Source organism: Atta cephalotes, assembly GCF_000143395.1.
Source record: "Atta cephalotes unplaced genomic scaffold scaffold00013, whole genome shotgun sequence".
NCBI classification, from domain to species: Eukaryota; Metazoa; Arthropoda; class Insecta; order Hymenoptera; family Formicidae; genus Atta; species Atta cephalotes.
The window spans coordinates 1,149,014-1,169,221 of record NW_012130077.1 but is presented as its reverse complement, the minus strand read 5'-3'; the positions used below and the strand labels follow the sequence as shown (position 1 = coordinate 1,169,221).

Sequence of the window (20,208 nt, the reverse complement as noted above, 5' to 3'; positions counted from 1 at the left end):
TAACTAATTATATANNATANATAAATATATAATAATAATATAATATATATATATATATATATATATATATATATATATATATATATATATATATATACCCCACCTTTCCACCTGCAGCAACTTCCAAGGCATACGCACTCCTTTTATCCTTTAAATCAATTAAGTTACATACAATACCTTTTACAGATTTTGTATTGAAATTAGGTTCAGGATTTTGATACTGGAATTTCGTTCGAGGATGTCTCATCTCAAATTGATCTAGTTTCTCATGCAACGGTTTCATTTCTTCAATCAATTTAGTTTTTTGATTTATTAAATCTTCGAAATAACCATCTTTATAATTTAATTTTTGCAATTCATTTTCCAAACACTTTAATTCTTTTTCTTTTTTGTCTAAGTCCACATGATATTTTTTATATTCATTCTCAGTATTATGCATGTCTTTTTGTTTTTTATTCAACTGTTGCCTGTTGTGATTTAGTGTCATCTCACATTGTTTAAGTTCGGTTTGTGCTTGCGTTGCATTTTGTTTAGCATTTATTAATTGTTGTTCTAAGGTTGCATTTTCACCATCTTCACTCTCCAATAGACCTGCACTGATCTTCTGATACTTTTCTTGTGCCTCTAATACTGCTTCGGTATCTTTTTGGCACATTTCTTTCAAATTCTGGAAAACTCCTCCAACTTTCTCCAATTTTTGTTCTTTTAAAATAAGCGCATTTTTATCATCTGTTATATTAGTCTTTATGTGCTCCATTGTTTTTTTCACAGCCTTAATATTTTCCTTATTACTGTTTACTTCAGCTGATAATTTGCATCGCTTCTTTTCTTGTTCCTGTAGATCCTGTTCTAAGGCTTCCAGCATAGTACCTTTTTCCTGTATTAAAAAATTATTAAAAGTTAATGACAATGTATTTTTTTACTATGTATTTTTTACTATGTATTTAACATTATTCATGCTAAATTTAATACTATTATTATTACATTATTATTATTACATTATTATATACATAAATATTGATATAAATAAAAATTTAATATAACTAAAATCACAATATATATCAAATATAAATGCACAATATATATCAATAAAGTTTTAGATTAGATGTATGTTTTTAGTTTTAAGAATTATATTGTACGAATATTTTATTGTGAATATTGTATAAATTTGTATACAATATGAACATTTAAAAATTGTTTATATATAATAATTTAGCTTGCAAAATAAAATTTGTACAGATCTATAATACAATTAAAAACAACAAATACAAGAAACCATACCGTTTCCTTTTTCTTTATTAATTCATCATATTTGACTTCTAGGTCTTTGATTTTTTCCTCACCAGCAGCTATGTCTTCTAACTTTGAATCTATTTTGTTTTGTACAATCTTAACGTTTTCTTCCATTTTTTTACTATTATTGGAAGTAGTAACATACTTCCAAGCAAGATGAATTTGTTTGCAGTGTTCAAGTTCTCTTTCTATTCCCTGAAATTCTACATATCTTGTTCTTTCTTCTTTTAATTTGTTTAACTTTGGACCTATTTCTTCTCTCAAAATCTAAAAAATATATAACAAATAAATATGAAAGACTGAAGATATCAGTTTGTCAAACGGTATATCAACAACATACAGTATTAATTTCTTTTAATTTACTATCCTTTTTTTCTATTGTGATTAGTGCCGATTGTTTCTTTTTTTCATACATTTTTGTTCCTGCTGCTTCTTCGAGCATAGACAGAATTTCTATTGGCTTCATATTCAATACTTTTGTTATTCTACCTTGCATAATTAAAAAATGTGGATTATTCACATTTAATTGGACAGAACAGAACAAATCCTGTACACGTTTATTCGGTGCATTTGTCCCATTGATCATGTATTTATTTTTACCACCGATCACTACTTGTCTTGTAATCACAATTTCTTCATGTTGTTCATAACCCATAGGAGATATCTCAGTGTCTCGATTATCAAAAGTTATTGTAACACTAGCTTTTTTTATTCCTGCTTGACCTGATTTGTAGACTAAATCTTGTAAAGAAGTAGCACGTACCTAAATTAAAACAATATTGTTAAGTAATATAATTTAGTTAATAAATCATTTGCAATTTAACAATTATCACTACCATGTATAAATTAAATAGGAATAATTTTAGTTTAAAATTCAATAAAAAGAATAATGGTTCAAATAATAAACACATATTATCGCTTTTTATATTTTAATTTGTGAACATCTTGCGTAGTTATCGGTAACATTTTTTAATTTATTATTTAACATTGAAAATGATCCAATAAGGATCAAAACATCTGTACAAAATTTAGATTGTTGATAAAAATAGTTTTATTCATATAATAACTTTAATGATTCGTAACCCTATATTATATTATTTAATTTAGTTTAATTATTTAACATATATATACAAATATATATATATATATACAAATATTGGTAAATACACAAAAAAGTCTATGTTATATATTATAATAAAATTTTTAATTTTTGATTTTAAATATTTGCAATTTAAATATAATTTTTAAAAACAATATTATATTACAAGAGAATGAGGCTATGTTCGAACATCGTGTAATGCAATGATAAATATCTCACAAAGTATAAAATAAATGCAACAATGAAATTTACCTGGCCAAGATTCGTAATGCCCAAAACAAAGCATATAGCATCCAAAATGTTTGATTTTCCACTACCGTTAAATCCTGTTATAGCGTTGAATTCCTTGTCAAAACCATTTATTTCGATTCTTTTGCCATAGGATTTAAATCCTTCTAATACAATCGATTTAATATACATGTTTAATCAATAATAAAATATTACGTTACGATATATTGGATTCGTTTCAATATCAACACACAACGGTCCCTCAAAGTCCATTCAAATACTTCAAACTAGAGTCTTACATATTAAGAGACCCGACATCGAACCTCCACCATCAAATTGATTTCTATCATCACTCCTATGCCGCCATATTTGGACCACTCCAATGTCTTCCGAACGCAGCCTGCGCTGAGTTCAGATTCCCACTCGAGTGTTATCCAGTGTTATCACTCCATTCTTGTCGTTTATCATACATTAAACAAAGATGACACGATACCTGAGGAGCATCAGGTAGGAATTTGAACACGCTTCTGGAAGGATTACATGAGGCATTCCATTTCATGCATAAAGGTGCTTTTTTCATGCTGACGCTCGACGCTAATTTTTAGCAAAATATTAAAAAAACAGATCACGTGAACATAATTGATAATTTTTATCACGTAACTTGTTTGGATATAAATAAAATGAGTGTCGAGCGAGTCAAGTTGAGCGTCAGCATGAAAAGGCACCTTTAAAATTTCATTGTAGACGCCGCTTTATAACTGCAAAGCTGCTAATGTCCGCAATGTGCGTAGTGTAACTGGTCAATGGTGTGATACCTTCTGTTCGTAACTAATGACACTCGATATCGATGTATGTGTATGATGCTATAAAAAAGATTAACGTCCTGTATTTCTGAAATTCATTTGTTCCAATTGTCCATCTTGAAAAAAAACAGTGGAAAAAAGATAAAACGGCAACAGCATGACTGATACTAGCCAATGTAAAGTCAATCAGAGTTACCGTTTTAAATGGAACAATTATCAAAATCATCTGTCTAATGTCGTGCGGCAACTCTTGGAGGAGGATTGCATGGTGGATGTCACTCTATCCGCAGATGGTCAACGTATTCATGCGCATCGCATTGTATTATGCGCGTGTAGTATTTTGTTTCAAGTAAATAATTTCTTTCAATGACATTTTTAAGCCTGTTCTTTTTGACTGAACTTTTGCACCAATGCATCTTTCTTTTTCCTCTTTTCTCTTGAAGAAAAAAGGAAGAAAGATGAACTGATGAAAAAATTCAGCTAAAGAACAGTCTTTTATCATATATACAAAATAATTCCATAAAGCTCAGAAAATCTTGCAATTAAGTGACTGAAAATATAATTGTATATATATTGTGCTTAGTAGTAGCAATAATAACTACTGTCTTTGCTGAAACAATTTTCTCTTGAAAATTTGTTTCTTATATTATTGTTTATATTATTTTATATGAGAATTATATTATATTTGAGAGAAATGTAATATAATGATGTTTTAATGTTTATAAAATGTAATATAATAATGATTTAATGTCTTTGTAATGTTTATATTTAAAATAACTGTATAATTTACATAATATAAAGTATATTATTGACAAATTTATTAATAATCATTGTATAATATGTATAATCATTTATATCACAATAATTATGGGATTAATATGTAATTCATAGGAAGTGCTAAGTCAAGTGACAGAAGATTATCCAACGATTATTCTAAGTGATATATCTCCTCAGGATATAAAGTCGATTATCGAATTCATATATCATGGAGAAATTTGTGTTCCTGTTGAAAATATCAGTAGCTTACTTGAAGCTGCAAGATCATTAAAAATAAATGGTCTTATTAACGTTAGTCAAATTAATTAGTTACTTAATTAGTTTTTAATTAGTTTTTTATTACAATTTATCAAGTTTTATTTAATTTTTTATAGAATTTTATATTTAACAATTTGGAATTTATAATCATGTTTTATATTTTCAACAGATAGATGGAGTGTATGAAAATGAAATTGTTAAAGGAAAAAAAGATCAAGCAATGGAAGAAACTGTGTCAAGAGTAGAGGAAATTCAGGACAATGCTGAACCTTTGGAGAATGAAATTCATGAACCAAGCACTGCTGAAAATTGTATTTCAAATAAAAAGAAGAAACGACGCCGTGACACTGTAAAGAGAGAATATAGTGATGATATGTTAGCGTCTGCGATTAATGATTTGAAATTAGGACAAACTTTAATAGAAGCTGCTACTAAGCACAATATACCACGTTCAACGTTGTATATGCGGGCAAAAGCATTAGGCATACATTTAAATGCATCAAGAAATGGATATCCTGCAGAATGCATGAATGCAGCTATAAACGCCGTGATCAGTTAGTATTTTTCTTATACTTGGTTTATCCTTCCTTTAGAATGTAATTCTGTGTATTTTACATTAGATTATTCTAATATGCAATATATGTCTGTTATTATTAAATCTGTATTATTTAATAATTATATTTAGACTAATTATGCTAACTTTATTGTAGATGGTTCGAGCTTGCAGCATGCATCAGAAATATTTAGAATACCTAAAACTGTATTATGGAGACGTATACAAAAGGAAGGCTATCAGATTTTACGTCGTCAAATGAAAAGATCGTATGCTTTAGACACGAAAGAGGCCGCTGTTAAAGCTTTAGAAAGAGGAGAAAATTTGACAAAAGTTGCTCTGGAGTTTAAAGTAAATTTTATTATTGCAATTTTGCTTATTACTTTTGAATTTATTTTGTCATAAATAGATTTAACAGATTGTTAATTGAATGTAACCTATGTAACCTATGATCAATAATTTTTAGATACCAAAGACTACATTGTTTAGAGAAAAGGCACGGCTAGTAAATCAAGGTAAATTACCGTTATCGTTTTGGAAGAAGCGCAAACCTGAGAATGAGGAATCAAAGAAGTCGCGATTAGAAGAGGCTGTAGCAGCTTGCAAAGGTGGCAGAATGTCACAGGCTGCAGCGTCTGTGATGTATCACATTCCAAAAACTACGATATGGCGAAGGCTTCAACAAGATGGAAAAAAAGCGGAAAAATCATCGAATGTGAAAAAGGAACGATTAACTGATACACCAGTACTGCATGACTCTCAGGTGAAAATACAAGACACGTCCAATTTCAGTTATTGCGAGGTAATACACTTGAATTATCAAGTCCCTTCAATATAATTTCATTGCTAATGGATTTGTGATATGCATAGGTTGCATCAGAAATACCTATAACTTATATAGACGAGGATAGTATACCTCAGGATTCCGTCATAATCCTAACAACGGAAGAAATGGATGAATTAAACTTGGAAGGAGGTAGACAAATTATTGTAAATTCGGTATGTCATATACGAACAATTTGTGATAATTTTTTACGAATTTAAATAGCAGATTGATTAATTTTGTCTTCATTACTATAATCCATCTTTATTTTTCTTCAGGAGTCCGGACAGGAATATATTCCATGTACGATAAGTATTGAAAATAATTCTAACTATTCCGAGACTGAGAGTTAGCGTCAGAAATTTAAGTAATGAAAAGCTAATTGAATAGGGATGGGTGATACAGAAAAAAATGTTGATTTTTCATATCGCAATATATTGTAAATAGAAATATTGATATATCAAAATGTAGAATTGATAATTTGCGACATTGCTGATATTGATATGGATCTATTTTTAAGCGCACCAATGCGTATCGATGCACAAAAAATTGATCTTTTACATCGAAAGTTCGATATTCCTATTCAAATGTCGATACATTTCTGTTGGAATGTATATGTTTATGATTTACAGGCATATCAAGCTGGATGGAGTTAGGATAAGAAATTTCAGTATTTTAGGTGCTGGAAATTCTGGAGCACGGAAATTGCGGTGCGCATGTTTTTTTTTCGCGATTACTTTTTGCCTTTCTTGTTTGTAACAATTACCATAAAATAAAGGATCGTGTCTCTTATTGTACGTTAGAAGAGAAAGTATTAAGAGCACGTTTTCAAGAAATGTCTAATATTTTAAATAACAATAATATTTTAATATCGAAATATATCGATATTTAAAATGTTGACGCTGTATCGCCTATCTCTATAATGTGAACCTTCGAATGATTATTGTTATATCGAATCGAATCATTTGAACTCGAAAACTTTGATGGTTGTGTTATCTGTACACTCACCATCTGTATATCTAAGTTTTCAAATATCTTTTTTTACTTAAAATTTAATATTGTATCAATCGACATGTATATCGAAATTAAAACGTTGCAACATATTTTTTTCTAATGGTTTTCGAAATGCAACCTGCTCACCGAGCGATTGGTTTTTGCTTACTGATCATAAATAAGAAACTAATAGTTCAATGAGCAGACTGTATTCCGAAAACCATAGAAAAAAATCTGTTGCAACCTTTTAATTAGTCGATGAGTACATGTCGATCGATACAATACAATATTAAATTGTAGGTAAAAAAGGTATTAGAAAACTTAGGTGTAGTTTTTATTGGCTACAGTTGAGGGTTGTACAAGATATTAAGAATATGATAGAGGGGTATGTAGACATTATGTAATATCTGTAAGTTAAAGCTAATTGTAGCATGATTGTACAATTATTTTATTTATATCTTAACAAAGTGTATTATAAAAATATTACATTATGTTTACTTATATCAAGTGTATAAAATATATTGTAACTATCACACATACATTCAATAAAGTTTTTTGATAAAGTTTGATTAAATAGAACGCCAGATATATAAAAAGCTTTTTTAATTTATGAAATTACTTATCTAAAATAATGTCTAAATAGGAAAATTTGGTTAAAAAATTTAATTTAAATAAGCAATTTTAAAAAATGCAATATTTTTGTTTGCTAATTTGTATAGTAATAACGAAGCATTATTTTAAGTAATTAAAGCATAATTATTTTCTGAAGAATTATTGATGAAAAGATAAATTTTTATGTTATATGTTAAATTTTGTATATATATATATATATATATATATAATAAAACATTCAAAATATTAATAAATAATGGTAAGTGATAGATAACAAATAATAAATATTTATTATAGAAAAAAATGCACAAGTTATCTGTGTATATCAGATTTTTATGCTTTAAATTTGTTTTAATATGACTTAGAATTTTGTGAATTTTGCGTGCATAAATCTTAATCGATAACAATGCTATGATTTGATAAAACGCTCACGCGAAATCTAGATTATCTGGATTATCAATTTCATATCGACAATGAGAATGATTTATTCCATAACGATTCACTAATTGTAAAATAGAGAAACAAAGATGCGATAAATAAACAAAACTTAGAGAAGATTAATATAGAGATCAAAAGAGAATAAGAAGAGAAAAAAAGAATGTGCATTCCTAAAACTTTAAAGGGATGTTTGAGCAGTTGGAGTACTTCAAGCTTCGAGTGTGTATTGCGCAAGTCACACGCATCCATATCGGTGTGCGCGTGTCACGTACGCGAAATCCTTCATTCGTAGCCGCACGCGTAGTATTTGCGCGCATTAACACGACACGCGGCCACAGCCACACCAGCGAGGTGGTGATTGTTGTCCAGGTGAGTCCTGTTGTTGCACCACGCGATAAGAGAGGTGGGTGCTCTCTCTCTCTTAGAGAAGAGAGTCGCGAACGCGGTGAGCACATTTCCGATCCCCGACGCAACGAAGTCGTGCCGTCGGTAGTGATCTGACGTCGTGACTCTCGTTCTATCTTTGAATTAGCGATCCTTCTGGTTCAAGAGGAGGCGGCGGCTAGAGTAAAAAATCGTGTATATCTCGCGAGAGGACATGCCGGACAGCGGGGCCGTCTATCAACCGACCACCGTCGGCTACACGTACGATAGCGGTGGCGATGGCAGCGGCGGTGGTGGCGGCGGCGGCGCCGCAGGGCTGAGGCACGGTTTCTGGCGCATCGTATCCAGGCACAAGCTCAATTCTAGGAAATGGTTAGAGTGGACGCTGCTATCGGTCGCACTATGCTTCTTCATCGCCGGCCTCACGACCATGCTCGTCAACCTCGTTTCCACAGAAGAGTCTTCAAAGACGGGTGACGATGCTGCATTGGAGGTAAATCCTAGTTATTGTCTGTGAGACTTGTCGTAAAATTTTGATCTTTTATTTTCTCAGACTTTTCCATCTGAAACATTTAAAAATCTCCCTTGTGATAATAAATTTGTACATAAATTTGTCTAGGAAGATTAAAAGGAATATCAAACGTTTGCTATAATTAAACCTTAAGTTTATTTTATTTCTATTGAAGGTACTTATAAACTGATATGAAATTGTATATGTAATAATTATAGATAAAGCCAGAAGAATATTCAACGACGATTCCAGATATACAGCAACATGAAAATATAGGAAAGAGTTCTGTGGCGTTAGGTGCCGGGATAATGCTGATCGGTGTATTACTTGGTTTTGTTTGGACATGGCTCACTTTCTTCCATCATAGCAAATCACCAAGGAATGGCATGACAAGTAGCAGTGGTCAGGTAAGCGTACAGGTTTCCACCCGAATACAATATTTTACGTCTAATTTTATTTTACCGGAAGCCATCCGCTCTCTGGTATGTTCTGGTACATTTGTTTCTTTATCTTATGTACGCGTTGCTATGAGGAAAGATGTTGGGCGGTTTGAATCCATCGACTGACTTGCTGGTGGGTTCCACTTCGCAGTACGGGCCAGTACTCACAGAGGTGCCAAGCCAGCTGAAGATAAAGCAAGCCAACTCGCATGACATGCCGGCCATACCGCTTTCTGACCAAGAGGAGGAAATGCACACGCTAATGCAGGACCCTGCTAGCCCGCCGTCGGTTTCCGTTGGATCTAATACCATCACTAATCAAATTCCAGGTTGAGTAAAACGACACATGCTCCCATGTGCGTACAAGCGCGTATAACATGGACTCAGAATTTCGTTTTATAAATTTTCTAACACGCTCCAAGAGATTTATTATCACTGCGTGACGATTTTACAAGTTCTCTGTTTCCTTAAAAACTCAAAAGAACTGTCGTTTCTTCTGATTTTCAAGTCGTGGCGTTCAGCTCTGGTCTACAGTAGGTAACCTCTTTAGTATTTTGCTTTAAGCTCTGAGTTACGATGTTAATTTGCTCTAAGCTCTATTTAAAGCTTAGGGCTTAAAAAGCGTCGGGTAAAAAAGCGTTATGATTTACAACTTAGAACAAAAAGGTTTATTACTATCTATTATAAACTGGGACTTATATTATCATTGACATCATTTGACGTTGATCTTGTGATTAAAAAAAATTTTATTTTATTTAAAAAAGCTGGACACTTTATAATTTAGATTTAAAAAAATTTTATTTAAGTTTAGACGATTTGACGAATACAATTTGAGAGATCTCGTTTCTAGTATATTTAGGAAGTTAAGTACTTATTTTTTTCTTTCATTTTTGCGTATGCATTTCTTCATTCCGTCCACTATCATTATTAATATATTAAATAAGCATTGAATCCAGATAAAAAAAATGCAATTATGACAATGCGTTTCGTAAATTTGATAACAATCTTTACATCAAAAGTATTGAATTTATCACACAAAATATCTTTTTTAATTTACATTTGTATTGTTAAATAATATAAATATAATTTTCACTACACACTCTACATATACGCTTTATGCAAATTTGCATGCGTCTAGGCAATTCTAAATCATTCTATTTTGATTCAATATGCTCATGGTACGTATATAACATATATTGAAGTACCAAGTCTAAATTAGTAATAATAATAGCAATTATATTGACAATATACATTGTAAATTAAATACATATTGGTACGTACATCAATTAAGTCGGTAATTGTTACTATAATTAATACACAAAACGATTATGTATATATTAATGTAATGTGTATATATATGAAACGTAACAACTGCAACTTTAGAGAAGATATTTGATTTAAAATTGTTTAAATCGTGCTTAAACAATAATAAGTCACAAGCATGCTGTAATGCACAATTTTTGTTTTTGTTTACGTTTTTATTTTTAATTTGTGATATACACAACAATGAGTTTATATTGCACATGATATTATAAAGTAATCCTATACATTGGGCATATTTGCTTTAATGGAATATCTATTTGCGCACACTTTTCATGATTTTATATAATTAATTTAATTGATCTCTCACATAGAAATAATATAAATGTAGAGCTCATCCTGTAAGATATTTTTAACGGAATATATAACATTAGAAGTATATATGTTCTGGCTACATATATAGCATGATACATAAATAGCAATGTATAAAACACCGATTTAAGATAATTTTTATATGTCTGCCGTTATTTGTTAAAGTGATGTGTTTAGTTTTGTAATATGCGATAAGCATTTTGGAGGAACCATCAAAGGACGGCCTGTAAGTTTGAGTCTGAATTCAATGCTATTACAGATCAATTACACATATAATAGCTTCATTTTTTAACATTTATTTAAAGATTTAGTGAGATCTTTATTATGCCTGTGTTATTAATTCATGTACTAATTTATGTAAATGTTCTGGAATGTAAGATAAATAAATAATAAAAATATTACTTACGACTTTTTTTCTCTATAAGCTTTAAAATATTAATATGTATATATTAAAGAATCTATTGTTAATTCTCGGGAGAATCCTGACAATGGGTCTATTGGATCTATTCAATTATACTTCTGTTTGTCAAAGAATATGAATTCAGTTTTCCTTATTTAGATTATTCTTATTAAAATATACTTATTATTCTTTTTTGTATGAGTTATGCTATTTTTGGTATTTGAAAATTAATTAATGCTTTTTAATTAATGTAAATTAAGTGTGTCTTATACAGATTCATATCTGTTTTTACTAATGTAGTTCAATTTTAATTTCGGTACAACTTTTCGGTATAACTTTTCATTTTTTTCTGATTTTAAAAATTAAAAAAAGATGAAGAGTAAGTTAAACTGAAATTAATGTCTTGATCTACATTGTTAAAAATGGACATCAATAATTGTGTTATAAATTTTGGTGTCAACTCCCGGAGTGTTAAAAGCCACGAGCGTACGCAAAGAGAAAGCAAGTGTTCACTCTTTAAAATTTTGGCAAGGAGAAATAATTAAATCATGAAAATCATTTTTATGACGAAAAATTAAATGTTCATTGATCAAAGTGATCAAGCGTTATTCATATGAAAGTTCGTTAAAAATCCTTGAAGACTAGATTTAATATAAATTGGTTAAATATTTTTATAAATATTTTTATTTATTTTTGTGTGAAGATTAATTTTTGCCCTCTTCTGATTGAAATTCTACGCCAATAATTAAAAGTATATTCAGCCACTACTGTATGTAAGATTAATTTCGATTCAATTTACTTTATACTTTATATATCTAAAAATTAGAAAAAGATTATAAACAAATTAAACCGAAATTAATCTCTTTTTCCTAGGAAAAAATATTATATACAATATATTTATATATAATTGTATATAAAATATGTCAATTTTTTATATAATTATATATAATTTTATATAATTATATATAATTATATATGAAACAGGTTTTTTTCCAGGTTGGCGGAACTAATAACCTCAAAATTTTAAGAAAAATCTTACTTTTTTTCTATAAATCAGCTTCCGAATTGTAAATTAATATAGATATTACTTGAGAAATTAGTTAATATATTAACGGGATTTAATTAAAGTCCCTTTAGAAATTGTTTTGATTTTGAGACATTGTCATTTTAATTTTCAATAATTTTCGATTTAAATAAAACACATCACTTTTCTGAGAGAGAACCCGATATTCTTTCATAAAGTTATTGATATTTCTCATATATTATTACTTATCTTCGATTGCTAGTATAAATGCTTTACGGAGTAATGATATAGGAAATCGAAATCAAGTTTCTTTTTCTTTATCATAAGGAACATCGCTAGTAGTAAACGATAAAATAGTAGTATACCATAAAATCTGTATCAGTAAAACATATTGTCTCGAAAGAAAAAGATGCCGCGCATCTTTGTCTAAAAAGCATCATTGTTCGATATCTTGAGAACGATAAAGATACAGTTGCACAAGGTTAACGTGTTTGACATTTCTATCAGCTGTCGCGCAATATGGCTGCTCGCGCAAGACGCGTTTTCTTTCGCAACACTGGAAAGACGCTTACATTAGAACGAACGTGGTGAACGCGATCGAGGTGCTCTAAATGCTCTAAATTGCAAGTCGTAAGAGTATTTCGGCTTCACAATGGCGGATAACGATGTAGTACTGGAGGGATTTATATGCCCTATTTGCATGACCGATTTTAAGGCACCCAGTCATTTAACGAAGCACTTCGAGGAAGTTCACAATGATGATCCGGAGATCTTAAAATCTCTGAAAGGTATGCATGATTCTTTTGCAATTTATTCGTCAAAAAAAAATTCATAGAATCCTACTACAGTTTATTAAGCTTATAAAATGTACAGAACAAATGTCAAAATATATTGGATTTTACTCTAGATTTGTTTGGCAAAGCCAAGAAAAAGATTTTGAAGCAGGATGATATACCGGAAACATTTCCAAGCGCAATACAGCAAGACAAGAGACGGAGTCCTGAAATTAATTGGGGACCACAAGAAATAGGTAATGCAGCGATACTAATGAGCCAAAGCTGCCTTTGACAAGAAGAAATAATTTTTTTCATTAAAGTTTCTAAATAATCAAATGTAAATTTTTAATTTCCTAAAATCAATATTTAGAAATACTGTGTGCCGCTAAATGCATAATTAAATTTTATGTGATGTACATTTTATTTAATTTCTAAAACTCACTATTCCAGGTGCAATTACATCTCATACAAGATATTTTAAGGATATAAGAAATGCTCGATTAGAAAGATACGCATATGAAACAAATAAACTTCTTATAAGGTTAGATAAATTATTAAATAACTTACCATCGGATCCTGTCGATAGAAAAGGTGAAAAAATACATAAATTACTTATTCACTGATATATCTCATGATATCTACTTATATTTTATATACAATTAATGTTTAATGTAAATAAAAATTTTTATAGTTCATGAACGTTCTATTGTTCCATGGATTGATGAAAAAGATGTGAAATTGTGTCCTAATTGTGCTAAGAGTTTTCATTTAGCAAGGCGAAAACATCATTGTAGATTATGTGGGGCAGTCATGTGCCATAATTGTACGGTATTTTTGTCTCTGATCGATGCACGTATGTAAAACATTTAATATTATTTCGAGTGCTTTTCAGTCACGGATAATAGAGTAAAGAAAATTATTTCATTTTTGTTTAACGTTAACAAACATGGATGTAATGATTTACTGTCCTTTCCTGCTTTCCTTTTAGGAAACAGTTAACACAAATGTCGTTTTATTCTTCTTGTGGTATAATAGAACGACGCTTATGTCAAATGTATCTTCTAAAAAAGAAAACAGCTTATTGTACCTCTTGTATCTTTTACTGAAAAGTATTTCTAATTTATGAAATAATTTGTATATATTCTTAAAATTATGTTTAACAAAATTAATTTTTTTTTATAGGAAAGATGACTAGTCCCGTATCGATACAGGATGATTCTACTTTGTTTCCTATATCAGAACGAACATTTCCCGAGAGAATAGCACGTGCAGGCATAGGTCTCTCAAAATTAGCACGATCACCTTCCAATGGTAGTTTAAATAGCGTTTTATCATTGGTCAATGATTCAACTAGTAGCGAACAGCACTTTAGAGTCTGTACTCACTGTATAAATTTGCTCGATGCAAGGGAAATGCAGAAAGCGAAGCAATTCGATAAACCAATTGTTTGTGAATTTTATGAGAAAATGAAGGAGTACATGAGCGAAGCGTCGCAGCATTTAGCAATGTATAACAAAATGTGGGAATCGCTAAAGTATGTGAACTTCCATTATATTTAAGATAATGTCATCTATTCGTACCATATAATATACTGCATTAAAAAAATTATAATATACAGAGCGACTTCCTGGTGTGCAAATTATCAATTATAAAATTAGTATAGAAAGAACTTATATTAGAATGCTCTTAAAACTATTTTAGAGAAGGCGAGACTACATATAGTTTAGAGGATGCACAATCATTACGAGTCAAATTGGCAAAATTGGGGGAAAACATAGATGCCACCAGCAAAAGAATTCTAGTCCTTGGCGTGAAGAAAGATGCAACGGATTCGCAGGAGGCATTGGGACAAGAATTGAGATTATACCAGATGGTTAGAACATCAGCAATGATATTTTTGAAAGAAGAGTTATTAACTTTGCAACCCTTGCCCTCAGTAGAGGAATATGCAGTTTTACAAGAAGAACGCCAGAAAAGAATAGAAGCCCGAATAGCATACGAGTGGCAGTTGGAGGAAGAACGAGAGAAACCAAAGGAACAACGAGAGAAACCAAAGGAGCAACGCAAGAAAGATATATGGAATTTGGACAATAGTCCATCTTTGAAAATCAGTCAGGTATATTAACAAATTAGAGCAGATGATTAAGGAAGGGAATTTTTCAAAGTATAATCACATTTAATATCCAAGTCAAAGAAAGTTAAATATTCAATCTATTCTTTTTTTATAACTCTTAGCTTTTTTCATACATATTATTTTAATTAATGTGAAGATTTTTCAAAATATTTATTTCTTTTTGAAAAAATGATTGAATAGTTTAAGATTTAGATTTTATTGCCGAATTATTGATTAATTATGAATTGATATGGCTGTCTGATAACTCATGTTTCATCATAAGTTTTAAAATTTTTAGGCACAAGTAATGGTGACTCAATCTCAAGGTTGGGGTCCATCTCATATTACACCCATCATGTCTTCATCTATGGATCCAATAATCGAACAAATGAGTAATCTTCGCGCGTACATTAAACAGGCCCGTGCTGATTGCAAATATGATGAGGTTGCAACATTAGAGAACAATCTTCGAGAACTTCAAAGTGCCTACTTTGCTATGAAACAAAGTAATAGTAATGATGGATAGACATTAAAACAGTACATTTATTACTTTGGCATGTAAAATGTTGATTCTTCTATATATTGTATATACACATATGTATATATATATATATATATATATATATATATATATATATATATATATATATATATACATACATACACATACATATATATAATTATTACTATTAATTTGCAAAATATTTAATAAATTCTCTTGAATCAAAATCTTAAAATGCATAGTTTACAGTGGATAAATACACAAGGATATAGTCCACAAGATATTTCAATATAAAGATTCCTTAATAGTTTTTATATTTATTAATATCACTTATATTCACTTTTTCTATTTATTCACAAATTAATTAATGTTAGTTAGTCTTAGTGTCTCAACTATATATTTTTAATTGTTCTTAAAATGCATTTCGTAAAAATATATATCGAATTTTTTTTTATAACACTGAATTAATTTATGTAAATATTCGTAAAAAAATATGAGAAAATTGACTCATTGTAGGGACTCTGTAAAGTTTTTGATAATTTATTGGTACAAGATAGACAAATACATTTTATTTGAGTGGAATAAATCGTGAAGAATGAGTAGCACCAATACCAGGTCTACCATGTTTGACAGGTTTGTATGTAACAGAAAATTCTCCAAGATAATGGCCAATCATTTCTGGTTTGATTTCAACTTGATTAAAAGTTTTACCATTGTATACACCAACAATCGAGCCAACCATTTCTGGGACGATAATCATGTTACGCAAATGCGTCTTTACAATCTCAGGTTTCTCGTTAGGTGGAGTTTCCTTTTTTGCTTTGCGTAGTTTCTTGACAAGAGCCATAGACTTTCTTTTCAAGCCATGAGAAAAGCGTCTACGTGCTCTAGCATGCATCAAATCCATCAGCTGTTCACTGGAAAAAATTATTGGTTGATGAAATTCCTCATTCAGGTTAACGAATATTTTATTTATTTCGAATTAAAAAAATTTATATTATAAAAATGAAACTGTTAATGTTAAATAATTAAATAAGTATTGTTCAATTTTAAAATTATTAGAAGCGATCTTTACGATTATTACGAGCGTAGATTATAATTCGTAAGATCAAGTAATTGTTGTATAGGTTATGTTATATTCAGAAAATCAATATTACTTTGGCATATCCAGGAGTTGATCAAGATCAACCCCTCGGAAGGTGAACTTCCTAAAAGTCCTCTTCTTTTTTTGAGTTTCATCTGCCTGTAAAAAACACATAGAAAAAAATAATTTGATATTTAGATACACAATGACAATATAACAACCAAATATATGGGTATATCAATATTATTCTAACAGTATATTTTGATAATTAAGTAAAATGTATGATTAATGCAAATATACTTTGCATAATGGATGTGTGAGAATTTCGTGGATTTAATATTAAATTTCGAAAACTCACCTCTGCCATTTTCGTGATTCTTTAAACAGATCTGCGTCAAAGAACGGTAGGATACAAGAGAAAAGAACACGTTTTTTTAGCACCAATTTTCATGCATGATCACGTGATCATTCTAGATAGATTATATCATTGATAAGATACATTAAAGACTGTCAACTCACAACAAATTATTATAATTATCACCAGAGTCCATGGTGGAAGCACTGGGTATCAATCACAAAACTTTATCCCTAGAATGAAAAGTGAAAAGTGAAAAATTTCTCCATTAACTTTAATGGTTAAAATTTTCACTGAAATACTGAAAAATTTCACATTAACAATGACTAAAAATTTCTCTATTAATTTCAATGATTAAAATTTTCACGCTTCTGATTTGTTCAAATATCGGGTACGGTATCGAGTTGCCGTTACGAATGCCTCGAAGCATTTTTTGATTGGTCAATTAGTAAAATTCTTTCTTCTGATTGGTTAATCAAATGCATCGAAGTATTCATAGTATAGGCAACTCGACCACATCCATCGTCTCAATTAAAATGGCGGCTGATCAATGTGGCCACGAATTTTCCTCGATGCCCATTTCAGTGTATATATAAATCAATGTGTGTAGTTGGATAGTGGCCTAGTTTCCACCGAGGATTTAATTCGGATCAGAATATAGAAGAACCAATCAACTACAGTCGAACATTCCCCTGTCGACTGTAACAGGGGAAAACTTGACTGTAATTGGTTGCATGATGAAATATATATTATATTATATAAGGTGAACCATTGCGCAAACATGGTCTACAATAGGCAGTAATAGTAGTTGATTAAAGAGTAAAAAATCAATAAGACGTAAAAATCGACCAATCATAATTGATTATTTTTTTCACATTCAACTATTAGTCGATTTCTACGCCTACTTCTTAATCTACTATTGCTACTGCCCATTGTAGACCGTACATAAGATTGGATTCGTTACTGGCCTTACGGTCTCTATTATGATTGGGCTATTCGCTTATTGATTACGTCTTACGGTCTTACATTTTTCTGTGCTTTAGGCCAGAATCAGACTACGCATTGAAGAATAAGATTGAAAATTAAAAGATTAAAGTTTGAGTAATCAAAACAGACAAACAAAAGGAGTCAAAACTTCTTTGCCCTCATTAGTGAAATTTCAATCTTTAATCTTTAATCTCAATCTTCAATGCATAGTCTGATTCCGATCTTAAGGATCATGTTCCAAATTTACTGCCAGCACTGAAAATGTTACAATCTATGTTACATGCACTATAGATTTTCAGTACTGGCAGTCAATTTTGGAGCACAGCCAAGGAAGGAACTACCACTATGAAACGCTAAACATGCATGGTATATTTATAGTCCATTTTTATTTTAAAACCGTCTTAAATATAAGATGTTTATACAGTTTTCTTATACAGGATTTACGACATCTTAAGACTGTCTTAAGTAGACTGTCAATTTTAAGATGTTATAAGTTAAAAAAGAATTTTGTTTGAAAAAAGAATTTTATTAACCAATTTTATTGATCAATCAAAAAATGCTTCGAATTATTTATAACATTAAGTAATTAAATATATTCAATTTGGAACGTGTTAAATATGTTCAATTTGGAATATGTTCAATTTAACACTCTTCTATTATCGCCTATGGATATCGACTATGGATGAATTTCTCAATTATTAATAAGTCTGTTCTTTTTAACTGAATTTTTGTATCTGTTTTTCTTCCGTTTTCTCTTCAGAAGGAAAAAAGAAGGAAAAAGATAAATTAGTGCAAAAATTCAACCAAAAAGAACAAGCCTAATATTTCCTATGGAAAAATATTATTAGAAAAAAAATTAAATATTGTATATATACTATTTGTTCCAATAGTTTTTTCACAGGTTTAATAATATTTTTTCACAACAAATATTTGAATAATTAGCTTTTAACATGATTGAAATGCACAATCTATGTTTATTAAAGTCTATGGACCGGATAGTGTGGACAGTGACTGTCATCAGCGCCACGCGGACATTAGGTGATCTGATAACCAAGAATACCACTGTAGGAAGATGGTCGAGAATTACATTTGTGTTTGTTCAATTACTATTCTCTTTCTCTCTCTCTAATCGAGATTTTTTATATTTTACATAAGAATGCGAATTCAACATTTTAAATACTGTGATCATTTGATTTAGTATTTGATTTAGTATATAATTGAAAAAATAAACGGTCAGTATATATTGAGTCACATAAATATGTTTCAAAAAGTTATAAAAATCTAAAGAATAAGCAAAGTTTATTTTCTAACGGAGTTGTATTTTTATTATTTGTATATTATTAAAATTTAATGCTCATCACGGTGTTTTGTACACAGAATCGTCATTGATGTCGTCGAGTTTTCTAACACAGTCGCTCACCACTGAAGCATTCTTCAAAAATGCCAATGGAATACAGTTAACATTAAAAGAAAAAACAAGCTCGAATCTATCCAATGTTGACATCATAAACTTTGCTTTACGAAGTGAAAAGCATTTTAATGTCAATTTATGTTTAACATTAGTCTGTGCAATTCTTTTTATATGGTTTGTATCAGGAGCTTCACTTCCTCTTATCGTATCAGCATGTCTTTTGATACTACAATGTAAATCATTCATCACTTCTATCAAACAGGGTAAATTTGAATTCTTACTGTAAAGTCAAGTTTCTAACAGAAATCATCTTATAATAAGTAAACAGATTGTATTTTTTAATACAATATATTGTATTAAAATAATATAATAATAAATAATATTGTAATAATATATTGTATTTTATAGATACATTGTTGGTTGTTAAATCAGTAGGTGTACATATCGAAAATAAAAGAGGATTTGGTATATTTACATCAATAGAATTCTTACCATGGGATATAATAGAAGATATATTTATCAATGAAGTCATAAAAGGAGTAAGTTTATATATGCATGTCTGCATTTTATATTATGAAAAATAAACTAATTCAACTTCTAACTTTTAGCAAAGGGTGCTTTATTGTCTTACATTTATTGTAAAAGAATCAGTTGGTAGACAGGATTCAAGAAGATTAGTTCCAGTATTTCAAGATTTATTACCCGAAAGAAA

General features: G+C 29.9%; 5 protein-coding genes across 5 annotated transcripts in view; 3 read left to right on the top strand and 2 right to left on the bottom strand.

The window, feature by feature from the left end:
* Positions 1 to 2,812, bottom strand: part of LOC105617418 (structural maintenance of chromosomes protein 2) — a 5,516-nt gene extending 2,704 nt beyond the window's left edge. The window contains exons 1-4 of the mRNA XM_012198972.1: positions 2,645 to 2,812; positions 1,634 to 2,056; positions 1,282 to 1,560; positions 104 to 877 (exon numbers count right to left, since the gene is read on the bottom strand). Coding sequence (XP_012054362.1) covers positions 104 to 877; positions 1,282 to 1,560; positions 1,634 to 2,056; positions 2,645 to 2,812 — 1,644 coding nt within the window. The remainder of the gene's footprint in view (positions 1 to 103; positions 878 to 1,281; positions 1,561 to 1,633; positions 2,057 to 2,644) is intronic.
* Positions 2,813 to 3,580: 768 nt separating this feature from the next.
* LOC105617417 lies at positions 3,581 to 6,187 on the top strand. Its single transcript, XM_012198971.1, has 7 exons — positions 3,581 to 3,772; positions 4,315 to 4,491; positions 4,628 to 5,012; positions 5,169 to 5,362; positions 5,478 to 5,813; positions 5,882 to 6,010; positions 6,113 to 6,187. Exons 1-7 carry the CDS (start codon positions 3,581 to 3,583, stop codon positions 6,185 to 6,187), a joined length of 1,488 nt encoding a protein of 495 aa, XP_012054361.1.
* A 2,288-nt stretch (positions 6,188 to 8,475) lies between these two features.
* LOC105617416 lies at positions 8,476 to 9,546 on the top strand. Its single transcript, XM_012198970.1, has 3 exons — positions 8,476 to 8,754; positions 8,991 to 9,179; positions 9,310 to 9,546. The coding sequence occupies exons 1-3, from the start codon at positions 8,476 to 8,478 to the stop codon at positions 9,544 to 9,546; spliced, it is 705 nt and encodes a 234-aa protein (XP_012054360.1).
* Positions 9,547 to 12,920: 3,374 nt separating this feature from the next.
* LOC105617415 (rabenosyn-5) lies at positions 12,921 to 15,683 on the top strand. The gene is made up of 7 exons (XM_012198968.1): positions 12,921 to 13,056; positions 13,176 to 13,298; positions 13,495 to 13,635; positions 13,736 to 13,897; positions 14,227 to 14,578; positions 14,746 to 15,160; positions 15,456 to 15,683. Exons 1-7 carry the CDS (start codon positions 12,921 to 12,923, stop codon positions 15,681 to 15,683), a joined length of 1,557 nt encoding a protein of 518 aa, XP_012054358.1.
* Positions 15,684 to 16,179: 496 nt separating this feature from the next.
* On the bottom strand, positions 16,180 to 17,204 carry LOC105617413 (40S ribosomal protein S15). Its single transcript, XM_012198966.1, has 3 exons — positions 17,102 to 17,204; positions 16,817 to 16,902; positions 16,180 to 16,576 (listed from the first exon to the last, which is right to left on the bottom strand). The coding sequence occupies exons 1-3, from the start codon at positions 17,108 to 17,110 to the stop codon at positions 16,228 to 16,230; spliced, it is 444 nt and encodes a 147-aa protein (XP_012054356.1). The 5' UTR covers positions 17,111 to 17,204; the 3' UTR covers positions 16,180 to 16,227.
* Positions 17,205 to 20,208: the final 3,004 nt, after the last annotated feature.

Excerpts from the sequence above, each read along its gene's own strand:
- LOC105617417 (XM_012198971.1), top strand. The coding sequence starts at position 3,581 with ATGACTGATACTAGCCAATGTAAAGTCAATCAGAGTTACCGTTTTAAA. Across the intron at positions 3,773-4,314 it reads CGTGTAGTATTTTGTTTCAA|GAAGTGCTAAGTCAAGTGAC; the intron begins GTAAATAATTTC and ends TGTAATTCATAG. Across the intron at positions 5,013-5,168 it reads AGCTATAAACGCCGTGATCA|ATGGTTCGAGCTTGCAGCAT; the intron begins GTTAGTATTTTT and ends ACTTTATTGTAG.
- LOC105617416 (XM_012198970.1), top strand. The coding sequence starts at position 8,476 with ATGCCGGACAGCGGGGCCGTCTATCAACCGACCACCGTCGGCTACACG. Across the intron at positions 8,755-8,990 it reads GTGACGATGCTGCATTGGAG|ATAAAGCCAGAAGAATATTC; the intron begins GTAAATCCTAGT and ends TAATAATTATAG. Across the intron at positions 9,180-9,309 it reads TGACAAGTAGCAGTGGTCAG|ATGTTGGGCGGTTTGAATCC; the intron begins GTAAGCGTACAG and ends CTATGAGGAAAG.
- LOC105617415 (XM_012198968.1), top strand. The coding sequence starts at position 12,921 with ATGGCGGATAACGATGTAGTACTGGAGGGATTTATATGCCCTATTTGC. Across the intron at positions 14,579-14,745 it reads AAAATGTGGGAATCGCTAAA|AGAAGGCGAGACTACATATA; the intron begins GTATGTGAACTT and ends AAACTATTTTAG. Across the intron at positions 15,161-15,455 it reads CATCTTTGAAAATCAGTCAG|GCACAAGTAATGGTGACTCA; the intron begins GTATATTAACAA and ends TAAAATTTTTAG.
- LOC105617413 (XM_012198966.1), bottom strand. Across the intron at positions 16,577-16,816 it reads CAACTCCTGGATATGCCAAA|TGAACAGCTGATGGATTTGA; the intron begins GTAATATTGATT and ends AATTTTTTCCAG.